This window comes from Tenrec ecaudatus, chromosome 15, assembly GCF_050624435.1.
Source record: "Tenrec ecaudatus isolate mTenEca1 chromosome 15, mTenEca1.hap1, whole genome shotgun sequence".
NCBI classification, from domain to species: Eukaryota; Metazoa; Chordata; class Mammalia; order Afrosoricida; family Tenrecidae; genus Tenrec; species Tenrec ecaudatus.
In genome coordinates this window covers 5,753,583-5,779,607 of record NC_134544.1, presented here as the reverse complement: position 1 = coordinate 5,779,607, position 26,025 = coordinate 5,753,583, and the positions used below count along the sequence as shown (strand labels likewise).

Genomic DNA, 26,025 nt, shown 5'->3' with positions numbered 1-26,025 from the left:
CTCCCCTGGAGCTGCATGAAAACACATGGTCCCCATCTCCTGGGAGGGCAGGCTGGGCCACACTCCAGGGACAAGAGGACAGGACGGTGAGCCTTACGTTCTTGAAAGGACGTGAAGAGCATCTGGAAGCGGCTGTTCCGACTGCCTTCATCTGCCCACATGCGGATCACCCCCAGACCGGTGCGAAGCATCACGTCATTGGCCACTGTGCTGCAGAACTTGGCTTTCAAGTCCTCCACAGAGCTGCTGCCGTCATACACAGCCACAAAGTTCCTTTTGCACTCATTGGAGTTCTGCATCTCGTAGTCCAAGAACCGCAGGTAGATCTGCAAGGAAACAGCTAAGGTCAGAGGATCCCCTGGCCAAAAGTAAGCCAGACAGCCTGGCCTTGCTCATCTAGGACCCACCAGGCCGCCTTGAGGGTCACCAGGCTCCCTGCTGTGTTTTCGCCCTTCCATAGACAGCAGGGTATAAAGACACACCCATGTGGGCCACGGCCAAAGACCATTCTCACCACAGCAGAGTCAGGTGTTTAGGTAAGTCCCACAAAAAAAGAAAACTAAGCCTCAAAGGCGACAAGGGGCAGTGAAACTTACTCTGCATTTGGTTTTCCTACCGCTAACCACGCTTCCATTGTCATGTTCGGAATAAGAAACCCCAACTGGGGAAATGGCACCGGCAGGACGTTAGACATAAAGATACTCTTAACTTCCTGACCCCTCATCATGGAGAGATAGCATGTTTCTGGATCAACGGACTCCGTTTAACTTCTCACCACTCTGCTTTCACCCGAGGCCGAAACAAGGGATGAGTCGGTCAACACCGTGTGTTCATTCAGACATCCATGCAGAAACACGTGAGGCTTCTCACGTTGTTCTGGGCACCAGTGATGGGAGGCACAATGGCCAGTGCCTGAAAATATGTGTCAAACAGATCATGACACAACATGTATTGCCCAAGAAATGATTTGAAGAAAGAAAAAAAATGACATCTACTATGAGAAGATATTCAGAGAGATTCTGAAATAAAGAGGATATTAGGCGTGGCTTGCTTTCTTTGCACATACATATACACACATGTATACATACACACCTATATATATCTACATACCTACCCTAAGTGTCTACACACTTTTTGCTCTTCAGCTGGCTTCCTGTTGACAAAGCTTGGGGACCAAACTACAGACAGCCAATCATGTCTACAGTTACCTTTGCATCACTCTAGACCCAATGTCCTCATTTATTTCATAAACTTGAACTCATGCCCGGAAGGGGCTGGGGAAAGAAGCAACAACTGTCCTGTATCAGTAGAATTTAGTGTTCGTTTTTATCCGTCACATGATTCACGTTCCACCTTCCCTGGCACGTCCAGGGCTGTAGCAAGAGTGCCGAGGGACGTCTGGGCAATTTCAAGGTGACTAGACCCCACCCCTAGCATCAAACTCTTAACCCCAGGGAAGGAAAAACAATGAATGGATGATTTCCCTGATTCAGGGGAGGAAGGTATTTGTCACATCACCTGATGTTTTCGGGGGAGACTAGTCAGGAGGCTAATGACATAATACTGAGCTGAATGGTTGTTATTAGTCTGGGAAGCATTTCCAGGGTGTAATAGAAACAACGGGCTTGTCTACTCCGGTGAAGAGTTATGTTGGAAACCCACAGGGGCAGTTTTACCCTACCCTCTTGGGTGACTCTGGGGCGGCATCCACTTGAGCGCAGGGAGTCCATCCAAGTGATGGCAAGAGCAGGAGGCATTGTGCCGTCGCATGATATAGTCCAATCTCTCCCAAACTGTAGGCACTCATGAGAGACCATTGAGAGGCAAGGAAACAGGTCTCGATAGGTGCTGCTCTCTTCTGCAGGTGACATGGCTTATCAGTCATGCCTGAGTGCGGTGCTCGGATCTCCTTCGCTCCCTAGTACTGAACTGTACCATTGGGAAGGCAAATGTATTAGAGGCTCCCGGCCAGAGGTGCCAGAATACAGGTTCTGTTCTTGGCAAACACACTGCTAAGAACCAAGTCCATCAATAGGCAATACCAAACAAAGCATCATCCTTCTCCTCAAGGAGCTGATTATTGAGATCTCAATGCGAGTCCTAGAAATGTGATCCTCACAAAACACGTGCATCCTAAAATCCTTGAGAAAGCAGGTGATCATAGAGAAGAGGGATGCCGTAATTAGAAAAAGGCGATTTGCATGATCCATGCCCTCCCTTCTTTTCCCTTGAGGAGTGCGAGGGGTCACAGGGGGCGTCCCACGTCAGGACAATCACGTGCGCTCCTACACAAGGTGACTTGAAAGGCTGCTTGAACATCTGTACTTAAAGGTCATCCTTATTGTAACAAATACAGGGAGAAGAAAGGGACCAGGGCCGCCTTGGAATTTTATAGAATCACTTAGAAGTTTTCTGTGATTTTCTTAGTGCCATTTTTTGTTTTGTTTTGTTTTTGTTTTCTAACCTAGGAAAAGAAACAAAATAAGCCGGCGGAGTCGGAGTTTTAACTGGGTCCAGGTGTGTCCATGCAAAGGCCAAATGTTATCAGGCAGAATAATGCTCAAGCTCTCTGGACCCTCGTCCAACATGCAGTTCACTGCACAGGAGAGAGAAACACCCTTCCTGTATGATAATTCACATAACAATCTTGCCAGCACAAAGCTTGGGCCTTAATAATTCAGAGAGAAACAGCTGCCCATGACAATATTTTTATTTAAATGAAAAAGCTGCAGAAAGCCCTCTGGTCTGTGTGCTGAAGAAAAGAGAAAATGAGAAACCGAATAATATATAACCCCAGTAAAATGGTCCGATTAGAATCTCTGCTCTGAATCATTGGGATGCATTCGTCTCTTTAATCAATCACAAATGGCCTGAGCTGACAGGATGATTTATTAAGCAGGACATTGGAAGCTTCAGAAAACATACGCCATTCCTATGGATATCTGTCTTCCAAATCACACTAATATGGAAAGCAGGATTCCTTGGTACACTGGAGCAAGTGAGCCAAGCTATCAATTTACTAAGAACTATATTTACCAGTAAACATTTCATATCACCTTTTCCACTTGCACCCTCCTCTCAGTGAAAGCAATTACTCTAGACTTGCCAGCAGAGTTTCCTCCAGGTTGAAGACAACAGGATCGAGTGCAGTTTAAGAGAAAACACTGTGGTTGGTTTGAACAGGTACTCCAAACTCACTCCCATCAGGTCGATCTCAACGCCCAGCAACTGCAGGACAGCGTAGAACTGCCCCTGGGGGTTTCCGAGATGTCGCTCTTTATGGGCTTAGAAAGCTCTGCCTTTCTTCTGAGGAGAAGCTGGTGCTTTTGAACTGCTGACCTTGTGGTTTCCAGCCCTATGCTTAGCCACAACATCAGGGCTCCTAAATAGCTACTAGACTATTTTATAAATAAAACCATATACTAACAAGTATGTGGCTCAGGATGTCTCACTGCTTGTCATTTATAGTGGGGCAGGACATATCCACCCAGGTAAGAATTTACTGGTGTTGGGTGGTGTTTTGTTTTTTTTAATTGACCCATTTATTCCAATTTGATTCTGTGTTTTTAATTAATAAAAATTAAGTTAATCAAGACTCATGAATAATGGTAAGTATTGGAGCTTTATTCTGTTGAGGCTTTCATCATGAAAGTATGCCTTCCTTGTATGTCTTTATAAATCTGTTGACTCTCTAGCCCTGTCGTAAGGAACCCATCAATTTCCCTTGCATGCATGGCCTTGAGACATCTCACTGGAAGGAGAAGCAGACAAGACTCTAGCTCCAGCTCGCTCAGGTACTAACTAGCCGAACATCTAGGCAAGTCATTTACCAGATGCTCAGACTCTAGTTCTGAGCGGACAGGCAGATCAGCCATGCCAACAAAGGCACTTGCCTTTTTAATTAACTACACAAAATCACTGCCAAACTCAGCGTGGCCTCCGTCTGGGGAATCTTATTTGCTCTTTGGATGGCTCCATTATTTAAACAAAACAAAACAAACAAACAAACAACCACCCTCCCCCGAGTTGTATCCGAAGCTATTTTCTTCTAGCTGCCAATGCCAGGGGGACTGTGCCACACCCAGCTCTCCAGATTAGGTCTTCTTTCTGAAGACAATCAGAAGTCTTATTCTCCTCTGAGAGGACACTTTGTCTCATAGTTGAAGAAGTCTGTTATGTCCTTTCTCCCAGCTGTAAACCAGGGTGGGAGTTCCAAGTTTGTGGCAGATGTTCCCCTTGGCAGGAGATATCAAAAGGAAAATTAGACCTTTCTTCACAGAGTTACCACTGAAATAGTTCCCACTGCTTGCTTCTTCATCGTGCTCTGCTTGCGGCTCTTTCCTGATCAGATTCTGTTCTAGACACATACCCTTCTACTATCCTTGTACTAGAATCAGCATGCACCTGAACAGCTGACTATGGAAGATTTTTCCCACTTTCCATTGTTAACTCATCTAGAACTGCCTTCTTCTGACTCTTTTCATCTCTTCAGTGAGAGAACCAGTAGCATAATTCTCTTCAAGTCTCCTACCATATGTTCTGCCACTGGCATTCCAACCTCTTTAAAAAAAGTGTTTGGATTAATCTCATCCTAATTAGAGACAAAATAACACAAACTCACTGCCAGTGAATCAATCCTGACTTGCATCACCCCTAAATAGGACAAGGTAGAATTGTCCTCGTAGGTTTCTGAGAGTCTAGCTCTGTACGGGAGTAGAAGGACTCAGCTTCCTGACTGCAGAGAGGCTGATGGTTTCAAACTGCTGACCCCACAGTTAGCAGTCCAATGCCCATGTTATGCCACGGGGGCTCCTATCAAAGATGCACAACCTATAGTCCTAGTCTCACACCAAATAGATAGATACAATATTTTATTTTCTATTTGACAAAGGTTGAATTTTGACAATTTTGAAAGTTGACAGTAGGAATTCCAATAGGTCATTGTGGATTAGGGTTCAAGCCACCGGTTACCATGACAGACATTCACCAGGAGCAAGTTCAACTGGTGCTTTGATCCTCTCTTCTCAGGAGCATCTCCAAATTCAATGAGACAGAAAGCCCACATAGGCAGCAAGCTCCCATTCTTGCTTTTTCTCCTCCCTTATTGAAAGCCATTTCTTAGTCTCCAACCTTTAGCAACATAGAGAGAACCTGTCACAATAGAGTCAGCTTTGTCCAGCTCTGTGGGCGACTTCCCCTTTGGGGTCACAGAATGCCAGGATCTGTGACAGACAGGTATGCCTGGTATTTTTGTCTAGGATTGTACAAAAGACAGGCTATTAATCAGCTGGGAGAGAATGGCGTGTGTGCTCACCCTCATAAAAACCTCTCTTAGAGAACTGCGCTGACAGGGACACTGGTTGCTAAGAGCAAGGTGGGACTCAGCTGCTGCCAGCAGGAGAAGAACCTCTGGCACATCCTCCAGTCAGCATTTCAGAAACAAACACCGGGCCCATGTGATCATGGCGCCTAGTAAATGGTGAGTCAGCTCCCCGATAATCTATGTAGGGCGGATGGGGGTAATCACTCCCTATCACTGATACTATTTGTTATGGTCCAGTGATTCAGTTATGGTGACCCTATGTGGTCAGAGCAGAACTCTTCCACAGCGTCTCCAAGGCAAGGTTGAACTCAGAAGGAAATCACCAGGCTTTTCTCCCAAGCACCCACCTTTCATCTAAGAGTGGATCACTTAGCCCTCTCCTCTATGCACGGTGTACTATGTCATCCGCATCCTGTAATGGATGTCATAATGAACTTTTTCAGGGGGTTGCCTACAGAAGACAGTGCTTGAATCTGCACCCTGATCTCTGAAAGATGATAACTGGGGGTGTGGTGAGGAAGCCCCTCTCGCCCCATCTCATTGGCCAACCTCAGAGAGAAGATAGTCAAAGAAAGAAAAACAGAAACATTTCCTGGGATACAGCTCCGTAAAGGTGACTGACTCATCTTTGTCCCTCACTCTGAACATCCTGTCACTCAATTCCCTTGTGTTTTCAACGTTTCCTAATCTGTGGATTTCTAAGAGAATGATCCACCCTAGAAAAAGAAAAACAAAAACGCAGCTCCAGAGTAAACACTGTGAGACTTCCAGTTGCTGACTTTGCACAAATCATTGGGAAAGACGTGCAGGAGAACTCGTCTATGGTAGGGCAGGAAGTCAAGGGTAACAGAGAAACCCTCAAGGGGAAGGATGGATACCCTCGCTGCCATGATGAACTCAGCCATGCCAATGATCTTGAAAATGGCGACATTTCCTTCTGTTTCGCATAAGGTCTCCATGAGTCATCGCCACTTCAGTAACTCCTCACAACCACCACCATGTGTCTATCAGCTCACCTGGTCCAAGTCACTGGGATTCCTGCCCTCACTTCCTGCTGTGCTTTCTCCTTGCAGTATGAGCGGTTCTGTTCTGCCTTTCTTCACCGAATACTCCTTTCCGAAAACACAAATCTGATCACATCATTCTCCTGCTTTTAACTCAGGACCGCCTTCGCTCCGCAGAAGGTCTGCAGAACCTTTGGGCATCACGACGCACCCCTTCCTTCAACTTTCATGATTTTATTGGGTCACATGCAACACCTTTAATCCATGCAAAAGTCAGTGGGCGTTCCTCTGATTCCATGACGTCACAGATGCAATGACCTTTAGCTGGGACCACCCTCCCCACCGCCACCTTCCCTGCCTGTCACAACAGGATGAGCAGGCTCCAAATACTGGGTGGAAAATAATGGAATGAAATTATAATGGAACTTTTCCAAGGTGTTGTTTTTTTTAAACCCCCTTGCTTTTAATTTTCATTCAGATTAAGCTGAGGGCCTGGTTGATACCTGATTCCACCTGGGTCAGGTCTAAGTGATCTTCTCCCTCACTCTAATTCCACGGTCCTCCAAGCACCACGATCTCTCTCATTGACTGGATGGTTTTCCTTGCACATTTGTCTCAGCATGGAGCTATACACACGAAGAGCAGAGCGGTGCTGCCTCTGCCTCTCGGCAGCTGCGGCATCAACCACCTGGTGCTTGCCATGTATGGCATTGCTTAACAATAATCATTCCAATCCCAATAAAAGTTGGTTTTCTAATTCCTGGCCTCTTAGGAGTTGGGGGGGGCGGCAGGGAGGGACGGAACTTGTTAATGCCGGAGCCTATGTTCTTTCATAGGATCATTCAAAAGGGACCAGAGAGTTGCTTCAGAATTTGAAGGTCTCCTTTGGGAAGGCAGTCCTGGTGGGACAGTGGGTTAAATACTGTGCCGCCAACGACAAGGTAGATGGTTAAAACCCATCGACTGTGTGGAGGGAGAAATACGAAGCTGCTTGATCCTGTCTCGGGAACCTGAAGGAGCAATTCGACGCTGTTCTCTTCTGTGGGGTCACTATGCATAGGGGTTGACTAGATGGCAGCAGGTTTCAGTTTTGTTTTGTTGTCTATTTGGAGGGGTATAGGCTCTTTGAGGTCCTGTTTGTTATGATCACCAGACCTTACCATGCATCTATTAGATATGGCAGTTATATGAGTTTTCGATTCTGGGCAATTTTCCCCATAGGTACAATTTTGGGCTAAGAGAAAAAAAAAACCACCTGCAGACATTGATAATAAAGGTATGAAGGTCACCACAGCTAAGTATAACAGTTCCGTCCATTTTTCAGAAAGGTAGACTTATTTTCAAATCTAATGCCATCTTAAAACACAATCTACATGAATCACACTGAATGAAACATGGACCAGGGAAAGGCAAGTTGCATTTTAGAACTACAATAAAAGAAGTATGTAAGATGGCACCCTGAAATGCTGGAAGCATCTCCAAGTGGCTCAGAAAAATGCACACCCCAGGCACATTTCAAGTTGCATGTGACACCCTTGGGACTAACCTTGGACCGTGGTGGGGCTCGGATGTACCATTTGCAATCGACGGCCTCGCTGGCAGACGCTTTTCCCTCCTTCATGATCTGCACAGACTCCACGATTCCTTCTGGGCCGCCCGTCTCAAACTCACAAGCTGAATAACAGGATGCCAAACACACACACACACACATGGAGCTTGAATAATCCACTGACAGTGTGTTGCAGAGCATAAAGCAATGGTCTCTGAGCATGACTGAGTATTTAGTTTACCAACCTGGTAAGGGCTTCAAAATGCCCAGGTCCTTAAAGTCAGGATCTTAAAAATTGAGAAAAACACAAAATTAGTCCCATTCTGCATTTGCTACTTAAAATCACACTGCACAGTCCCCCATTACAGGATTCAGCAAGCTGCCCGCACATGCCATGCCTGAGAAAGGTGAACTGACAGGACATACGATGACTACAAGGGTTGTTTTTTTTTTCCCTCTGAGTACAGATACCTTAAAAAAAAATCACCCAAAGTGAATCTTTCATGAAAGAAAAGACACCCATGTTATCTATAATTCCCTAATAGGATACCAGATGTTTTTTTAAAAAACACATCTATCATTTCAGCTAGCAGTTGGTTGAACATTCCTCTTCTCTAAATAGGGTTGTTTTGTTTGATTTAAAGGATTCAATAAACCGCGGAAATACAAATTTCCCTGGGTGTATGGGAAACACAGTAAGATATAAATTCGAGGGCTCTTTTTCTTCTCCTTAGCTTACTGCACCATCCTGTTTCCACCGAGTCCTCTTCTGTGGTGCGCCCTATCCCTCCTCCTAAGATGTTTCTCAGCAAACTACGTTCTCTACCCAGCACCCAGGCATCCCCAGTCTTCCTCTGATGCAACTCCAGGTTCAAGTATCTTTCTGTGGTCAGTCACATGCTCCCAGAGGCTTGCTCTATGAGGAGCCACCACAGCATCCTATTTTTGTACATCAACATAAGCAGCCTCGTTTCCATTTTCTGGAATGGATTGCTACACAGGTATGCACCCAATGATGTTGAAAGGTAAGTCTTGTGGAAGACTTCCGGGAGCAGTCTCTTCACTCATAGAGCAACAACGCATCTGAAGGGTGACCAGCCCTGGCACTTGTCCGTCGCGGCCCCTCCTCTGTCGTGGCAGTCACCGTCTTTGATGCTGAGAGGTGCTGGTGGAAGAAAATGCTGAGCTGTGGAGAATGGGAACCTGGAGAGCCAGAGTCCTTGAGGATGTAGAACCACATTCTGGATGTGCACATCTTGGGGTCTTTGCTTTTTGAAATAACTCACATCGTTGGAGCACTAGCTGCTTTGAATTGGATTTTCTTTTGCTCGTGGGTAAAGACATCAGCAGTTGTGATTTTATATGGGAGGCACTTGATATCCAATTTTAATGGTGACTGGGAAATCTAATTTGGTCACACGACCATGGTGTTTACGGTAAATTAAAAATCTCAATAAGCTGGGCATATTTTCTGAGGCAACGGTTTAAAGATGGAAGAGGAAAGGGTGGCACTCCTTTTCAGGGAATGGCTGTGGGCTGGTTTGAGTAGCGGGCTTGCTTGCATGTGTGAACCTCAGGATGCCCCTTTGAAGGGCTGCATGCCCCAATACAGCAACGGCAAGAGGGCCATGGGAGCCTAGTTGCCTTCGTCACAGATTCATTTCTGCTGCTCTTGTGGAATAATGGATCTGTGGATCTGTTGAAGCCAGAAAGACCTAGATTAGCCATGTGACGAGCTAGTGATACTGATGGTCATTCAGTGGATTCAAACCCATAGTGATCCAATGGTACAAAGTAAACTGCTCCCTATTGTGTACAAGGGTCCCAATCTTAAGAAAAGCAAAAAACCACATCTTTCTCCTCTAGTTCAGGGCTGGGGGTTGGAAGTGCTGACCTTTTGGTTAGTAACCCAATACTGAACCCTCTGAGTCACCCGGTTCTTTCATTGGGTATCGAAACTCATTTCAAGACATTTTAAAGCAAAATAATTTTTAAAAACCTATTGCTCATATTGACCCACTGTGTACTTGAGTAGAACTATGATAATCAAGATATTAATGGAATGTATTATATACAAATCAAGTGTGAAATCTCTTACACTACTGTTTTTGAAAGGGGTTTTATTTCTTTTTTGGGAAAAAAATAAAATGGAAAAATACCTATAAAATTTGCAGGTAAAAAGACAGAAATTAGAATATCCATACTTAATTTTGACCAGGCTCCTTCCTCAAAGGCAATCTCTTCCAGTCGACTCTGACTCACAGTGACCCTATATGACATGGCATCACTGTGCCTCTGAGATTGCAACTCCTCATAGCAGTAGAAAGCTTCACCATTTTCCTGTGGAGTGGCTGGTGGTTTCAAACTGCTCAACTTGAGGGCAGCAGTCCAACTCCTAACCACTACGCCACCGGAGCTTCTGAGGGCATCTCCCAGTAGCAATTACTTTTTAAAATCAACAAATAATTGCTCATGTTCTTTCAACATATAGGAATTTAATACATTATTTTGTATAAGAAAAGCACCGGACCACATTTGTACAGGACCACTCAAATCAATGTCAGCATCAAACAGGCCCACCGATAGGGAGGACACTCATCCAGGTTCTCCTTAGTTACACACCAAGCCTCTCCACCAAACAAGTAAGGATCTGTCTTACTCATTATATATCTCTTCTACTAGTTTGTATACTGTTTAATTATGTTCCTCATTATTACTCATTATCTGCTTCTTGATTAAACCATTTCATCTTTGCATGCTCTTCTTATGATGCTTGTGTAAATGTAGTTGGTATTCCATTTCCTAGTCTGAAGGCTAAACATTTTTCATTCTTATAGCTCATTCCAGACAACTTTGAGAGACATGTCAGTTCTGGGAATTTAAATTTTATGTTTGTCTTTGTATTAATTATGAGAGCACTGGTGAAAAAAGAGAAGAAAACATGAAGCGTTTTTCAGTTCCATTTGAATTAACCACTAGTAATATCACACCATCCATCGACCTGAAATAAAAAGAAAAACAACAAACAACAAAATAGTAATTGAATAGTAAGCATATAAGGATTGAATTATCATCCAAGGTTGTCTGGGGACCAGGGCATGCATAATCTTACAGAAGCACAGGGAAGGTGGACTTACTCAAAGTCAACTTTAGAGCTCCCCACATCCATCCTCTGCTGAGAAACGTAGGTAGATGTTCGAGAACACAAAACAAATGATGGTACTCACCTTGTTTCCCATGAGACTTAGAAAAAAGCCCACGGTCTTTTATTAAACTGGCCGTGCCTTTAAGGGATACTGGTGATGAGGTGGGTTAGACAAGGGTTGCTATTCACAAGGTTGGCTGCCAGAATCCACTAGGCACTCTCCCAGGAGAAAAATGAGGCCGTCACTTCCCGTAAGATTTACCATCTTAGAAACTCCAAGGAGATGTTCAATCTGTACTACAGCCAGAATTAACTAGATGGTAGTGGGTTTGGTTCAGTTTGGTTAGTGTCAGAGCCTACAGGAAGCCCTGGTGTGTGTGTGTGTGTGTGTGTGTGTGTGTGTGTGTGATGATTAAGTGTTCAGCTGCTAAACCAGTGACTCCAAGTGAATCCAAGAATGAAACACCTGGTAGTGTGTTTCCATAGAGATTACACACAAGACCACCCCAGGGTGCGGTGCTTCGTGTCCGATGAGTTTCCTTTGAGTTGAGATCAACTTGCATGTACTCAACAGTCACACCTGTCCTGTGGCTCTTGTTCCTGCACACCTGGGTCTGTGGGTTTGGCTGGCTTGCTTCTCACCAACCCCCCTTTCTATTTCTCAAGCACTCCAGAGTTTCTCTCCCCATCCTCCACACTTGCACGTGTACAATACCTTTCTCCGCCAAATCTTCTGAAAGAGACCATCCGTGACCACTCACAGTGTCTCAAGTACCATTGGTTCACAAAGTCTTCTCTCCCTTTGAGTCTCTTATCACTATTTGTAATTGTTTTTGCTACTTGTCTGCTAACAGTCTGTTTTGTTTTGATTCTTTTCCCCCTCAACAGCTTCTTTGGCAGATTATTCACCGATCAAGCAATTCAATAGTCTAGTCACATCAAGAAGAGCGGTACAATTATCACTACAATTAGTTTTAGTACATTTTCTTCCTTCAGATACACATTGTTATTAGCTCCCCACTTCCCCCTAACCTCCCCTGCTGCCCCACACCCCAAATGGAAGTATTACTCCAGTGACCATCTCTATGGATTTTATATACAGAAAAAATTAACTTTCAAAAATAACAAAGTACAACAGATAAAACCCTTATTGGAAAAGAAAGCAGAAAGTATTAAAAACTAGGACACATTTAAATAGATCATAGGAAGATCAAATGATAGGGTGCCAAATTTTAACCGAAGTGCATCTGCAACAATCCATTTTCCAGTGCATCCTGCATGTTGCCTGCTACCTTTTTAGTGATCACATACTCCCGCTCAACTCCAACCAGGTGGACATCATAAAAGTCTTTATGCCTCAGACTTCTCTTGCTACCGAGAGCCTAAAGCAGTGATGGGCATGATAGCAACACACACAATTAAATAGATATCTACCATACTCTGTACATAAAAGGACAATGTCCATACAAGTGGATGCTCCATATTGTGAGGCATTTACTTACCTGCTGCAAATACGTCTAACATAATAGAGACTGGTCTCCGGGTGCTCCAGTAGACAATGCTTCCCCACCTCTTTGGTAACCGCAGGTGTCAAGAGAACGGAGTATGGCCAGGAAAGGGTGCATCAAGAGGTGGGTTTTGATTTGTGACTGAAATCATAGCAAATCCTTGGAAACTCCTTGGCGTGTTCTTTCTTCCGCCCCAACCTCAGAAGGTACCCACCGACAGTGGAAAATTCCACTGGATTAAATTCCCCTTCCTCTTCCTCGCTTCTGTTTGACTTTACTTGAGTTAGAAATGAAATTAAATTTGTGAAACTACTGAGACTCCAGGAGCCATGGTGTTGCAGTGGTTGAGCCCTTAGCTGCTATCTAAATGGTTGGGAGTTTGAATCCACCCAAAGGCTCCATGGGAGAAAGATTGGACAATCTGCTTCCATTAAGATTACAGCATTGGCACCCCAATAGCATAGTTCTATTCTGTCATACAGTTACCCAACAAGGACAGCACTCAACAACGTCGCGCTTTTGTTGCTGCTGTCTTCAATGATGCCTTGTCCGAAGCAGCTCAGTTGAAGTCTTGCCCCTCTCACTTCAAGGGAACATTCTGTTGGCATTTCTTCTATGACAGATCCGTTCGCTCTTTTGGCAGCCCATGCTCATTCAGCAGTCTCTGCCTACACCACAGTTCAAGGGCGCCAATCCCTCTTCTGTCTATTCTATCCATGCTGCTCATGTACCTTGTTGTGAAATAGGCAGAACACTGTAACTATTTTATCATGACAATTTAGTGCTGCATTATTTTGAGACAATTAAGAGGTTTTGTTTGTTGGTGTTTAGCTTTGGTACTCTGCATGTAGACATGATTCAATCATTAAAAAGACAAAAAAAAAACACATTTCCAACTATAATGGAGAACATCACTAAGCCATGTTGCTCACGTTTTTGCAGAAGGGCATATAATCCCAGAGAAAGTAGTAAGTTGTACTCAAATGATGACTAGTAATGAAGAGAAATCAGGACATGGCCAATTTCCACCCACACAGAGACTCATTGACTTAAACGTTTAGCTGGAAACATGAAGAGAGTTCATCCTGTGATTTCAATTTTTCTTCTAACAAATAGATGGATTTACAGAGAAGTCTGGGTTTACTTTGCTTTGATTAGCCCAGAATCTGCTGGACTTAAACAAGGCATCCCCTGTTCCATGTGAATGTTATATGGGGACACTAGTGCTGATGTCTGAATGGGTAGGACAAGGGCCATGGTGGACAACATTGTGGTGTCCTCTGGCGATTCAGGGAGTGGCAGCCAATGGGAGTGGGAGCCCTCACTGGCAAATTAGCTGCCATGTATTTGTACACTTGGCCATGGGTGGGCGGGGTCCACAAAAATAATTTTGTTCTCTAAAATAACCCTTCAGGGAAACAAAAATAATCATAATTATCAACATTTTAAAATCTCAACTCTTGAGCATTTGTCTTTTAAACATTCAGTGGGATGAAATGCTAAGAATGCTCAAGGCATTCTGCTGCATGCAGAAGTGAATAATGTTTTTCTCAAGGAAAATAACTCTCATCATTATTATAAACAGAGCTGAACATCCCCCTTTCCCCCTGAACCTTCACATTTGTTTGAAGCACATAATTCCTAATATTTGGGTGCATGTCAGTTATTTTCTTGAAAATTAACCAAACAAACTGGTTCAGACTATAGAAAGCAGCAGAGAACATTTACTGCCAATGATACAATACAAGCTTCAAAGGAAAGATGTCTTTCTGTGATAACTTCCTAATTACAAAAAAATATCTTTAAAATGAGGTTGTTCTGATAGCAATGGAGAGATGAGTATAGAAGATCAAAGGCATAAATCTGACAGGGCCAGTTAAAACTTTGTCACTTGATCCCCTTCTGAAGAATGCTGGACCTGATCAGGTTTTCAACATTTTCACTACTTCTGTTGATTCATATGAGAGTGTATCTTAGAGGTGTTATGTCATTGGAGGTCACCCACATAAAATTATGTTATATGTTTGTCTGTGTTTTGGTATATGAAACCCAGAATTGCTGAACCTAGAGGGACAGCAAATAGAAAAAGGGCTTTAGGGTGGGGTTCTTGGGCTTGGGTGAGGGTGGGGAGCATGAAAGGGAGGCAGTGTCACGGAGTCCAGGGGGAAAAGAGAATATCTGGAAACTGACTGTAGCAACTGTATAATTTACTTTGGCATAATATGATATATACATTAACTTCCAATTAATAATAAGTAAAAAGAATAAAATAAAATTAGGTTGTTGTTACTGTAAATAAGGATACTGGATAAGGTAATGCATCAACAGCATCCCAATCAAAACCATACCCATTGTCATCTCTTCTGAGGTACAAAACTAGAACCCCACCTGATTCCGGAGACTAGATCTTTACAGGAACAAACCACCTTATACATCTCCTGTGGAACAGCTGGTGGGTTTGAACCGCAGACCTGTGGTTAGCAACCCAACGCTTAGCCCACTGAATCACCAGGCCATCTAAACAAGTGACAGTTTCTTAAAATCTGTGGACAATGGGCCATCTAAAACTGATTGAGGAGTGTTTATCTTCAGTAGTGTTGACAACCGTTAATCTCTTAATCTGCAATGGCTTCTCCATCCACGCATGCTCATAGAACCTGTGAAATTCACTTGACACATGCTAGAGAATTTGGTATTCTACTCAATGTCTTAATATCCATGACTTCATTGGATGATATTTACCAATATTATCAGAAAGACATGTGGCTTATGTGAACACACACCTGACTCATTACTGTTTTGATACAAATCAGTAAGTGAATCATTACTTTTTTTCTCAGTTGAAATGACTTCCATGATACATCTTCAATCATAAAACCATGTATGCTTAGCCATGCTGAATGAAGTCTTCGCTATTTTTGAAGAGAAGTGAGGGGATTTGAAACCAAAGAATTTCAGAATTTCTCTCCTAACTAACCCCAAGCTTGAATCACAGGTTAGAAAACAAGCATCACTCAACAAAGAGCTACATTAGAATTTAGCAAATTCCATGCCTGTACCATGGTTTTATTTTTAGTTTTCTCCTTATGCCCAATGCCAGACACACCACAGAGGGAACCACCTATCTGCTGGCTATGCCAGAGTCAAATCTGAGTTCCTTTACCTTATACCTGAACAAAATGGGAGTGAAGTAACTTTGGACAATGTTGCTTGTTTTAAATAAAGACCAGAATAGCCCCATATCAAACTTCATAACTTTAAGTCAATCACTACATAGTTCTACAACTTAGTTTCTTCAGCTAGCATGAGGATGCTGCTGGTCTACGTTCCCATGGGTCAAGGGAGAGAAAGTTAATCTATAGATCTGTGATACTTACATAATATTTTGTCAACTTATGAAGGGGTAGAATTTAGCCTGTTAATCAGTTCTCAGCTCAATGACCTCATTTAGAGGCACAGTGGAAATAAATAGCTCAGTGGAGGCCAGGAACATTCGCTGCTTCATCTTCCCGCTGACAAGCCACATGGAGCTACACTGATGCAGCCAGAGTCCTGGAACTGGAGGAGCCACACGGAGACTCACACCAATGCTGAGATGCTTCCACCACCACTGGATCCACAAAACATTCCCCCCACTAGCCTGTGATCTTCCTGCAACTATCATCAATGCATGGCTACATGCGTCTACAGAGGAATTCATAGAATATTATTGACAGGGGTTAATATCAGACTTATGGACTTGGCCTGGCCTGGCCTGGGATGTTTTCTTAATGTACAATTGTTCTTTGATATAAAGTTCTGTGTTTTTCCATATGAGTATCTCTGGATTTGTTTCTCTAGTCTAGCCAGACTAACAAAAGGCCTCAAATCCCCACACTATCAGAACAGTATCAGAAATCTCAAATTAGACCATTCTTAGTACTATGCCTTTTACTGAAAAGTAAACCTTGAAGGTAACAATGGTGGAAACCCGTACTATCTCCTGAATTACTCAAGAATCCCTACTATTTATGGTGACTTTTCTGTCAGTGATCAGAGCTTGTAAATAGCCTTGAAAGTGTTATATAATCATGGCATCCATGTAAAATGTGTGGCACCTCATGTGTGTCAAGCATTGTTCATACATCTTCAAAACACTGTGAAATAACCCAGCAACATTTTCTAGAAAACCATTAATTGGTCACTATGTGGACCCTTTTCGCTCTCTACAAAATAGTAAACCAGGGTACTGTGAATTTTCAAAATCAGTCGACTACAGTTGAAATGATGTTTTAAATAAAACTGAAAAATCAATGCATGAAAGTCGTGACATCTCTGTACTAAACTAGCTCTGTCATCCTACTCTTTTAACAATCCAATTTATTTTAATCTTATCTAGCAGGAACATTGCTCTAGTATGAAGTTCATGGCCATGAGTGGAACACATTTGAAGGGTATACTGTTAAAAAATAGAGCTTCAAGTTTCTAGTTCGGAGGCACAGTAAGTGAAGCATCAAGCTGCTAGCCAAACGGTCTGTTGGATAAGGGTCCTAAGTGACTTGAAACAGTGAGTTAGGTCTGGTCTTTGATTTTGGAGGTTGTCCTCCCTGTGGTATGGATGTAGATACAGACTTTAAATGCCAGGGTTCTTATGGCCTAGTTCAGTGTTTGGCAAAATGAGCGATACCACCATTTGGGGATTGCTGGAATGATCCAGTGGGATGTAAAAACAGATACCTATACTTTACTCTGGATTATTGGTTATAGTACAAGCTTTTTTAATTGTCAGGGTAGATGCTGAGTTTCTTTCTTTCTTTTTTCCAAAAAGGAAGATGTAAGACAAATTAATTTGGGAATTGATGGTCTAGTTCTACATAAGATGCATTCTGTTGTGGTTGAACTGGATCCCCCAAGATGTTAGTTGGAATGGTAATACCTGTACCAGTGGAAGGAGCCCAGGGAGCAATGGCTGAAGCACTGGGAAGCTAAACACAAGGTTGGCAGTGTGAATCTACCAACCTCTTCGACGGTGTAAGATGAGGCAGTCTGAAACTTGGAAACCCTATGGTGCAGTTCTATCCTATCCTCTATGACTTGGACCAACGTCATGATAGTGTATTAGGTTTGGTCTTTTAACTGTGATAGAATCTCATTTGAGAACAGGGCTTTCTTTGACACTTTCATCAGATTACTTCAGTGTAGCTTCTCTTTAAATGGATGGCTTTTGAAGAAGAAAAGCGCAGATTAGGCACAGAGAAAGGATTTCCAGATGAGAGAAGAGATGTCACAGGAATATTCGTAAGGTTCCAAGGAGAGAGGCTGAAAAGGGACAAGGACTCTCCCAGGCTGAGAGAGAGAGAGAGAGAGAGAGAGAGAGAGAGAGAGAGAGAGAGAGAGAGAGAGAGAGAGAGAGAGAGAGAGAGAAGGGGTGAGGAAGAGGAGAGGAGGAGGAGAAGGAGATTGCATGCAGACATGGGGGTGATGAATGTGTCATGTTAACCTCTTCCTTCCCACTTCTAGAAGGAGATTTGTTATTCAGTGGTTTAATTTCAGGTCACTGACTGATAGGTCAGCATTTCAAACTCACTAGCTACTCTGCAGGAGGATGAGGCCCTTGGCTTCTGTAAAGATTAAGAGCCTTGGAAACCCTACAGGGAAGTTTTACTCTCTCCAAGGGGGTGCTAGGAGTCACAATGGGCTTGACAGCAGTGGGTTTGGTTTCCCACTTATGTGACTGAAAATTAAACGATGCCACGGAAAATTGAATATATATTCAAATGATATTTTCACAATTTCATTGGAATAAAAATTCAATGCAACCGTTGAGTGGAAATGACTATTGAATCAATACAATAAGGAAGTAGAAATGCCATACAAGCTCACAAACAGAGTACAGGGCAAGATTCCAGGGACTCTGATGAGCCCCTGCACCTTCTAAATAGAACAGGAGCAAATCCAGGCCCAACTTCTGTCAGCGTCTGTACAAATGGTGTGGGGACCACAACTGACCTCCTCAGGCCTCAGTTGGGGGAAAGGTAATCCAACTCCACATCTGCCCACAGATCACTCCTACCAAGTAGAGAGGTCAGCCATACCTCCAGCTGCCATCTTTCCTGACCCGATTCTAACACCAACCACACCTAACATTACACTGCACTTCTATGTCGGGTCCAATCGTTCCTTGCATTGGCTACACACAACCCCGACAACACAATTATGGGGTTTGTCAGGGAAGCAAACAAGTTGATTCAGGATCAGAAATGCTAAGGGCACAGCTCTTTTGTCTGTAGTACCTCTCCTCAGCAGATGAAACTCTCTGGTCCTCAGCCTCTCAGCCATGTTGACCCCCTCCCTCGCGCCCCCCCCCTCTGCCAATCTTACTCCTACCCTACTTGAGCAAGAGCTACAAAGTGCCCTCAAAGTTGATTAATGCCCAGCAAACACCCTGCAAGCCAATCTCCTGCCTGAAGATGTTCAGCTTTACGGGTTCTGTGGGCCAGGAAGTCCACCACTCAGATGCATGCAGGTTCCGTGGGCCAGGAAGTCCACCACTCAGATGCATGCTTTGGCTACTACCGCCTCTGCTGCCGCCGCCACTTCTTTCTCAATGGTCTTTTGACTCTCCATTCCAGAGTCTGAGCTGGCTCACTTTATACCTAGTGAAATGGAAAAACTGACCAATGCTCCCCTGGGAGTCCCACACACCTAATTTTCAAGCTCTCACACAGTGGCATGATGGGAGTTCCAACACCTAGGAATAGAACAATCACATCAAGTAATTCAACTGTGTCACACTGGCCCTTGGTAAGGGCACTGCTGTTTGACACCAGGCACTGACAAACAAACAGGGTGGCAGTATCATCATGGGCCTGAGAAAGGGGCAGAGGTCAAATGCTGCCAGACAATGGCCTGGTGTGTTGCCATGCATATGGCACCTCATGATACAATCCATACCTTCCCATAGCATGATTTGAAAAGGAGGCATTTCTTCCGATCTAAATGAGGGACTGAAGTTACCATAGGATTGTGACTAAAAGACTCAGATTCTTGCTTGCAGTCATTACTCTCATGTCCACCCACAAGGTCAGATCATGTAAGCTGTATCCACCTCTACACTACTCAACGCCACAAAGTCCAGTAGGGTGGGTTGAATGGTATGACACTCAAAATGTATGCTTCAGTTCCAAGTCCTGGTACAAGTGTGTGTGACCTGATTTAGAAATCAAATCTGGGAAGATGCAATCAAATTAAAAATGAGGTCATACTGGGATAGTGTGAACACTAAATCTCTGTGACTCCTGTCCTTATTAAAAGAAGTGGATACACAAACACGCACATGGGGAAAATTGATATGAAGACAGAGGCAGGGATGGGAGTGATGGACCTGAAAGGCCAGGATGGTGGGAATCGCTGGAATTCCAAAGGGGTTTCTTTAGAGCCTTGAGAAGGACCATGACCCAGTTGGTACCTTGGTTTCAGACTAGAAACATAGAAGAGCATCAACGTAGAAGAGCAAAACATTCTCCTGGGGTAAGCCAACCAGTGTGCAATACTTTGTCATGGCAACCACCGATAACTACTCCTGATTGTGGTGTAAAGAGTGGGGTGTGAACCCACCTGGACAAACATATATAGGAGCAGTGCATCAAGACTAAAACAAATAGGATGCACTAGGATATACCATGGAAAAATCAAAACCTGAAAGTGGCTACATTATATCATTCAGGTAAGATGGATGACTTAAAAATCAAGCCAAACTATAACACAATCATTTGGAAGAGAAGTAGGTCAAATAATTAACTCATTAAGACCAATCAAACCAAAAGATTGAACAAACTTTTATGTGAATGTATCTAATAACATTTATTGACAGAATTCTATTTATTAGGACTAATAAAATGGGAGAATGGGAGAAATGTATCAAGGGACTTGCTACAAAGCCAAGAACATAAAAATATTAAATAAATAATAGATATAATATGTAGGCTCACTAATGTACAATATGTTATGCAAATATCAATTGTAATACCCATATGCAACTCAGAAATTGAACTTTCTTGACAACAAATGGATATTTTAAAAATCTCAGTTCAAAACTATACATAAGCTTTTAATTATCATTACAATTCATTTGGAAATCGAACATCATTGATATTGTTCCACCTCCTGTCTAAACTGCTGTTAACTTTCATTAGATGTTATTTAGCATTGGGACGCATGCTACCAGTTCATCTCACTTCTCCAAATGCCTGAGCTCCGCGGGAGAATTCCTGATTGCAAAATTCTAGCTGCGTGTTTACACATATGCCAATGAAGTTGACACCTGGTAAATATTCAAATATCCAATTTTCCTATAATCCGTAATAGCCTATATGAGGTACACAAAAGCTTTCTTGTCAATTTATTTCATAATTATACACAGAGCATAATAATGGTAAAACCAAGCTCATCTAAATATGTATGAAGCGATTTTAAAGCAGTGGATCCAGTGTTTCAATGTACAGTAAGAGCCTTGCTCGCCTACAAGCGTGCACCTCTCGGGCTACTGATGGGAGCATCGCTATTTGTAGTCTCTGCTGTCATGAAACATGGCTGCATTTGATGTAAATGGGAAATAAATGATTAGCAAAAATTTCAAATGCTTCCGCTCCATTCCTTACATCTCTTTCATCTCCCTGCGACTCATTTTCTCAATTATCACTTGAAAGGATGGCTGGAATGAATCTTTTTAATGAGGGCTATACTTGAAAATGCAACTGAATCCCAGCCAGGTCCCAACTTGAGTCACATGTTGAGACCAGCTAGTTAGGACTCTTTAGACCCCTGCCTTCCAAAACCAGAAAGTGTACCCTCCATATCAAGGAACTAGGAAGAGCTATAGGCCATGGATGGATAATAATGAATCTACCATAGGTTGACCACAGAACCAATTAGTCTAAAAGAAATACAACCAGAATGTTCCCTAGATGCAAGGAAGGATGAGATTTTGGCTAGCTTACTTTGGACATGATGTGGGGACAACCAAACTCTAGAACAATGGTTCTCAACCTATGGGTTTCGACCCACAGGGTTTGCCTGATTCATAACTAGCAAAATGAGAGTTACGAAGTAGCAATGAAAATGATTTTGGGGATCACCACAACATGAGGAACTATATTAAAGGGGCATTAGGAAGGTTGAGAACCAGTGCTCTAGAAAAGGGCATCCTGGTTAGATAAACAATGGATCAACAAAAAGGAAGGGGACCCTCCGTGTGATGGACTGGCACAGTGGTCACTACAATGGACTGGAGAGTGCCAATGGCAATGAAGACTGCATGGCACCCAGATACACAGGGCAGCCTGACTCCTAGCCATTCCAAGGCAATGAACAAAAATGATGCATTTCTATTTGCGCCCTGGCACTGTAGTCGTTACAAGTTGGGCTGTATTTCACAAGATCGGCAGTTTGAAACCACCAGCCTCTCCTTGTTAGAAAGACTAGGCTTTCGACTCTGGCAAACAGTCACGGTCTCAGAAAGAACCCCGTCAGCATCGACTCCATGGCAGTGAGTTTTCCGGACAGAAATGAAATGCTATACTCTATGTATACCCAAATGTAGGATTTCCAAAGGATTCCAAACAGCAAGAACAATTCCAGCCAGTCTTCTGTAAAACTCTATATGCATATAGAAATAGGACTAATTGAATTTTAATAGTGCTATATAGGCATTTAAAATATATTCCTGTAATTGTCAAAATGGTGTTACCCTATGAAGTGACGTTGAAATGGTTCATTTGCCATCAGCCTGCAGTTTCCGACCCAGCTGTTTATCAAGGTGATTGCTCAGTCTACAGTTCCATCGCTCTTTCTTCTGCTCTTGCAGGGTAAAAGCACACTAGGTTATTTCATTAAAAGGTGTGAAGATAATCCAGGACTTCCTAAAGAGTAAAGGTCTCTCCAGGAACATAAATCAATGTCACAATTCTTAAGCTCCACTCCATCCAAAGGAAAGAGCAACCAGGGTTTCTGAGTTGAAATGGATGGGGCCCCTCCAACGTTATCCCTTCAGATGTCCCAGTTTTCAATTTTTACCTTTCTGATGGTCTGAACTGAAAACTTTGAAGAGTCTATCCTCCTCATGTGTTCTTTTCATTAACAAAATGTTTTAAAAAATGGTTAATTTTTTTCAGAATCTCTCACTGCCAATCCCTATTGTGGTAGTTATATAATTGTCAATTTAAGGATTAAGCATGTAGGGGTGGAGTCTAACCTGTCAATCAGAACATAGCCAATGAGGCTTCTGTGTGGGTGTAGCCTTCCCCTAAGGATTCCAGGAATTCCGGTATTGTCCTCCTTGGAGGTAGGAGATTCTCTGCTCGCATTCTGGGAGACATAGCAGCTGACAAGACACATGGATCCACTGTGATGAAGCCCTGGGTGCTGGAGAAACCATGCAGAGACCCCTGCCAGCGCTGATATGTTTCTAATGCCACTGGATCCTGACTCTCTACCCACTGGCCTGTGATCTTCTACATTCTGCATCATTGCATGTGTTTCCCGAGTCTGAAGAGGACTTTGTAGATTGACATTGGACATATGGGCTAATATAAGACTGATGGACTTGATCTGGACTGGGCTGGGTGTTTTCTCAATGTTCAATTACTATTGTATATAAATTTCTTTCTTATACACACATGTGTGTCCATGGATTTGTTTCTCTAGTCTATCTAGACAAACACACCTATTTCCAATCTACTGTAGCTGTCTTAGACTCAGGCGTCTCCCTCCGGACACCAGGACCCTCCTGGTCTTTAAGCTTTAGGCTCTCCTTCTCCAGCTCCTTGTCCTCACCATGCATCTGAGCATCTCAGTGGTTCACCACCCAACACCTCCACCTCACCGGATCCCCAACTCTAGGAGACCCTTTGACCCACTATTCCCTTTCTTCCATTTTACTATAGTCCCTGTTCCATTTCCCAAGGACCGCGTCCCTCAACTTAGAAACCCTCCTACTTCTTTATCACACAAGAAACTTCCCCTCACCAGACTGCTACTAGAAATCACCTGCCTTCTTTCTTGAAATGCTTTCACCAGCATGGGTTTCGTGATGAACTACATGGAATTAATCTGTTTATTCAACTGTTACTTCAACTGTCACAGATAGATGATTAATTATTTTTAATAAAATGAGTGAAAAACGTCATTGATGAATGAGCCCTTGAATTTGGGCCCTAGGAAGGTCTTACTTTTGGTGCCCTTTCCCTTGGCTCTCATTTGCTCTCCTGCACCCACTCCAAGAGAGCGGATTCCCAGATCCGCACTGGGAAGGAGTTCTGCAGGCTGCCGTGATATTCATTCTCTCTCTCTCTCTCTCTCTCTCTCTCTCTCTCTCTCTCTCTCTCTCTCTCTCTCTCTCTCTCTCTCACACACACACACACACACACACACACACACAGGCAGGAAGGAAGTGGGTGCTCTGAGGAGAATGCCACAGTGAAACTCTTGATCAGAACTGTAATAAAAACAATCGGCTTTATGTAGGAACTGCTTTGTGGAGAACTTCTAGGGGTGAGATGTCGTTAAGTAGGGAAATAGCTGTATGAAATAGGTATAATTGCTCCCATTCAATGCACCAGGAAGCTGAAGCTTTAGGAAGGATAAATAACTCACCCAGATTCACAAAATCAGTAAGTTTGGAGATAATATTTAGTCTGTACTCATTGGCTGCCCAGCTGTGTCCTTGTCCAAGACAGGAAGGACCTCCACAGTTGGCAGCTGCTTCACTGAAGCCCTGCCCAACATCTTGGCCTGGAAACTGCTTTTCTGTTGTTGTCCTGAGTTAATTCTAACTCATAGCAACACTGTATGATGTAGTAAGGTTTCCTAGGCTTCAACCTTTACAGGAGCAGATTGTCAGACGTTTCCTCCCACAGAGCTGTTAACTTAAAACTCACTGCCATTGAGTCAATTCTGGCTCATGGCGACCCTATAGGGCAGGGCAGAACTGCGCTTGTGGGTTTCTGAGACTGTTAAGTCTTTAGAGGAGTAGAAAAATCCTTTTTTTCCCCACAGAGCACCTGGTGGATTCCAACTGCAGACCTTGTGGGTTACAGTCCAAGGCATAATCACTAGCCCCCCAAGTCTCCCACTAGGTGGGTTCAAATCACCAAGTTTCATTTAGCATTTGAACTCTCTGGTCAAGGATTTCACTGTTGTATCAATATGGCTTGTATTAATCACTTCAGAATCAACCATCTAAAACTGACCTTTTCTTCTCTCCAGGAGCTTCTGTCAATGTTGGTTAACATCAATGATGCATCTGGTTATCCAGGCTTTGAACTTCCGAAACTCATCTGACTTTGCCTCATTCTCACCACAGATGCTAGACTTGCTTCAAAACCACCAAGCTATGCTAACACTGCTCTTAAATGCTTTGACATTCGTTTCTTCTTCCAATGTCCCTCTTCTATCCCCTGGTGAGAGTCCCAGTAAGTCAAATGCTACTGCTTGCCCTTCCTCATTCCAGCTCTCCTGCTTTCACCTCTTCTCTCTAAAGTGGGCTTAGGAACAGTTGCTATCTTCAAAAACATCCCATTGAGCCTCTAAATTCAGAATAAAATTCAATGTATTTAGAGTTGCTCTACTACAAACTATCCCAGACCAATCTCCAAAAATACTCCCATAGGAGTCCGCATGTCTTCAGAACTGACTGCTTTATCATAGCACCATCTCCTCTGTTTCTCCAAGTACATCCTCGGTTCAGACGCCCAGCTTGGTCGAAGTACCCCTTCCACGGAAAGGTGCACACCATTTTTAATACTGAGCTCAAATAACTGCTCCTACAATGAGGCCTTTCCAGCATCTCATGCAATCCTCACAGGAGCCATTGTGAAATCCTCTTAGACCCTACTCATGATGAGCCAGCCAAAAATTAGAGTTGCTTATATTTTTAAGTTGGCTCTGATATTGCATGGGAAGTTCATTGAGAGTCAGATATTGAGTTTCATAATAAGAACCTGGATTCAACTCTTCTAAATATGGTTAATTTAATTGTTTCTGGGTTGTAGCTCTGGAACCCTGAAGGCACTGGAACCTTGCATCATAGCCAAAGCCACAGTATGGGTTGTATGTGGGCTATTCTAGAAATCCTTAGTTGGCTGATGCGAAATCTGTTTGAAGACAAATAATGTAGTGCAAAATAAATGACAATGCTAAACTATTGGTTTATCCCTTGCTGATTTAACGTGGTAGCAGCAATGATTTATCTCTGGAGCATAGACATCATCATGCTTGGTAAAGTCGAACAATGAGGAAGAAGGCCTTCAGTACGATGGACTGGCCCGATGGCTGCAACAATGGCCTCACAGAGAGCTGTGGCTCTATAGTCAGTGCAGGGGCCGGCAGCTTTTTTTGGTTGTACATCAGGTCACTATGAGTCACACACAACTCAACTTCCTCTCTCAACAAATGACTTCCCATTCAGGCGCACGGTAACACTTCTTGATGGGAAAATTAAGATTCAGTCTATGGACCCC

The 26,025-nt window shown here is 43.3% G+C and overlaps 1 protein-coding gene across 1 annotated transcript in view; it reads right to left on the bottom strand.

The window, feature by feature from the left end:
* The window catches only part of NETO1 (neuropilin and tolloid like 1), a 127,620-nt gene that overhangs the window by 29,612 nt on the left and 71,983 nt on the right, over window positions 1-26,025 (bottom strand). The window contains exons 5-7 of the mRNA XM_075532713.1: window positions 8,122-8,163; window positions 7,874-8,001; window positions 98-326 (exon numbers count right to left, since the gene is read on the bottom strand). Of these exons, the coding sequence (XP_075388828.1) occupies window positions 98-326; window positions 7,874-8,001; window positions 8,122-8,163 (399 nt within the window). The remainder of the gene's footprint in view (window positions 1-97; window positions 327-7,873; window positions 8,002-8,121; window positions 8,164-26,025) is intronic.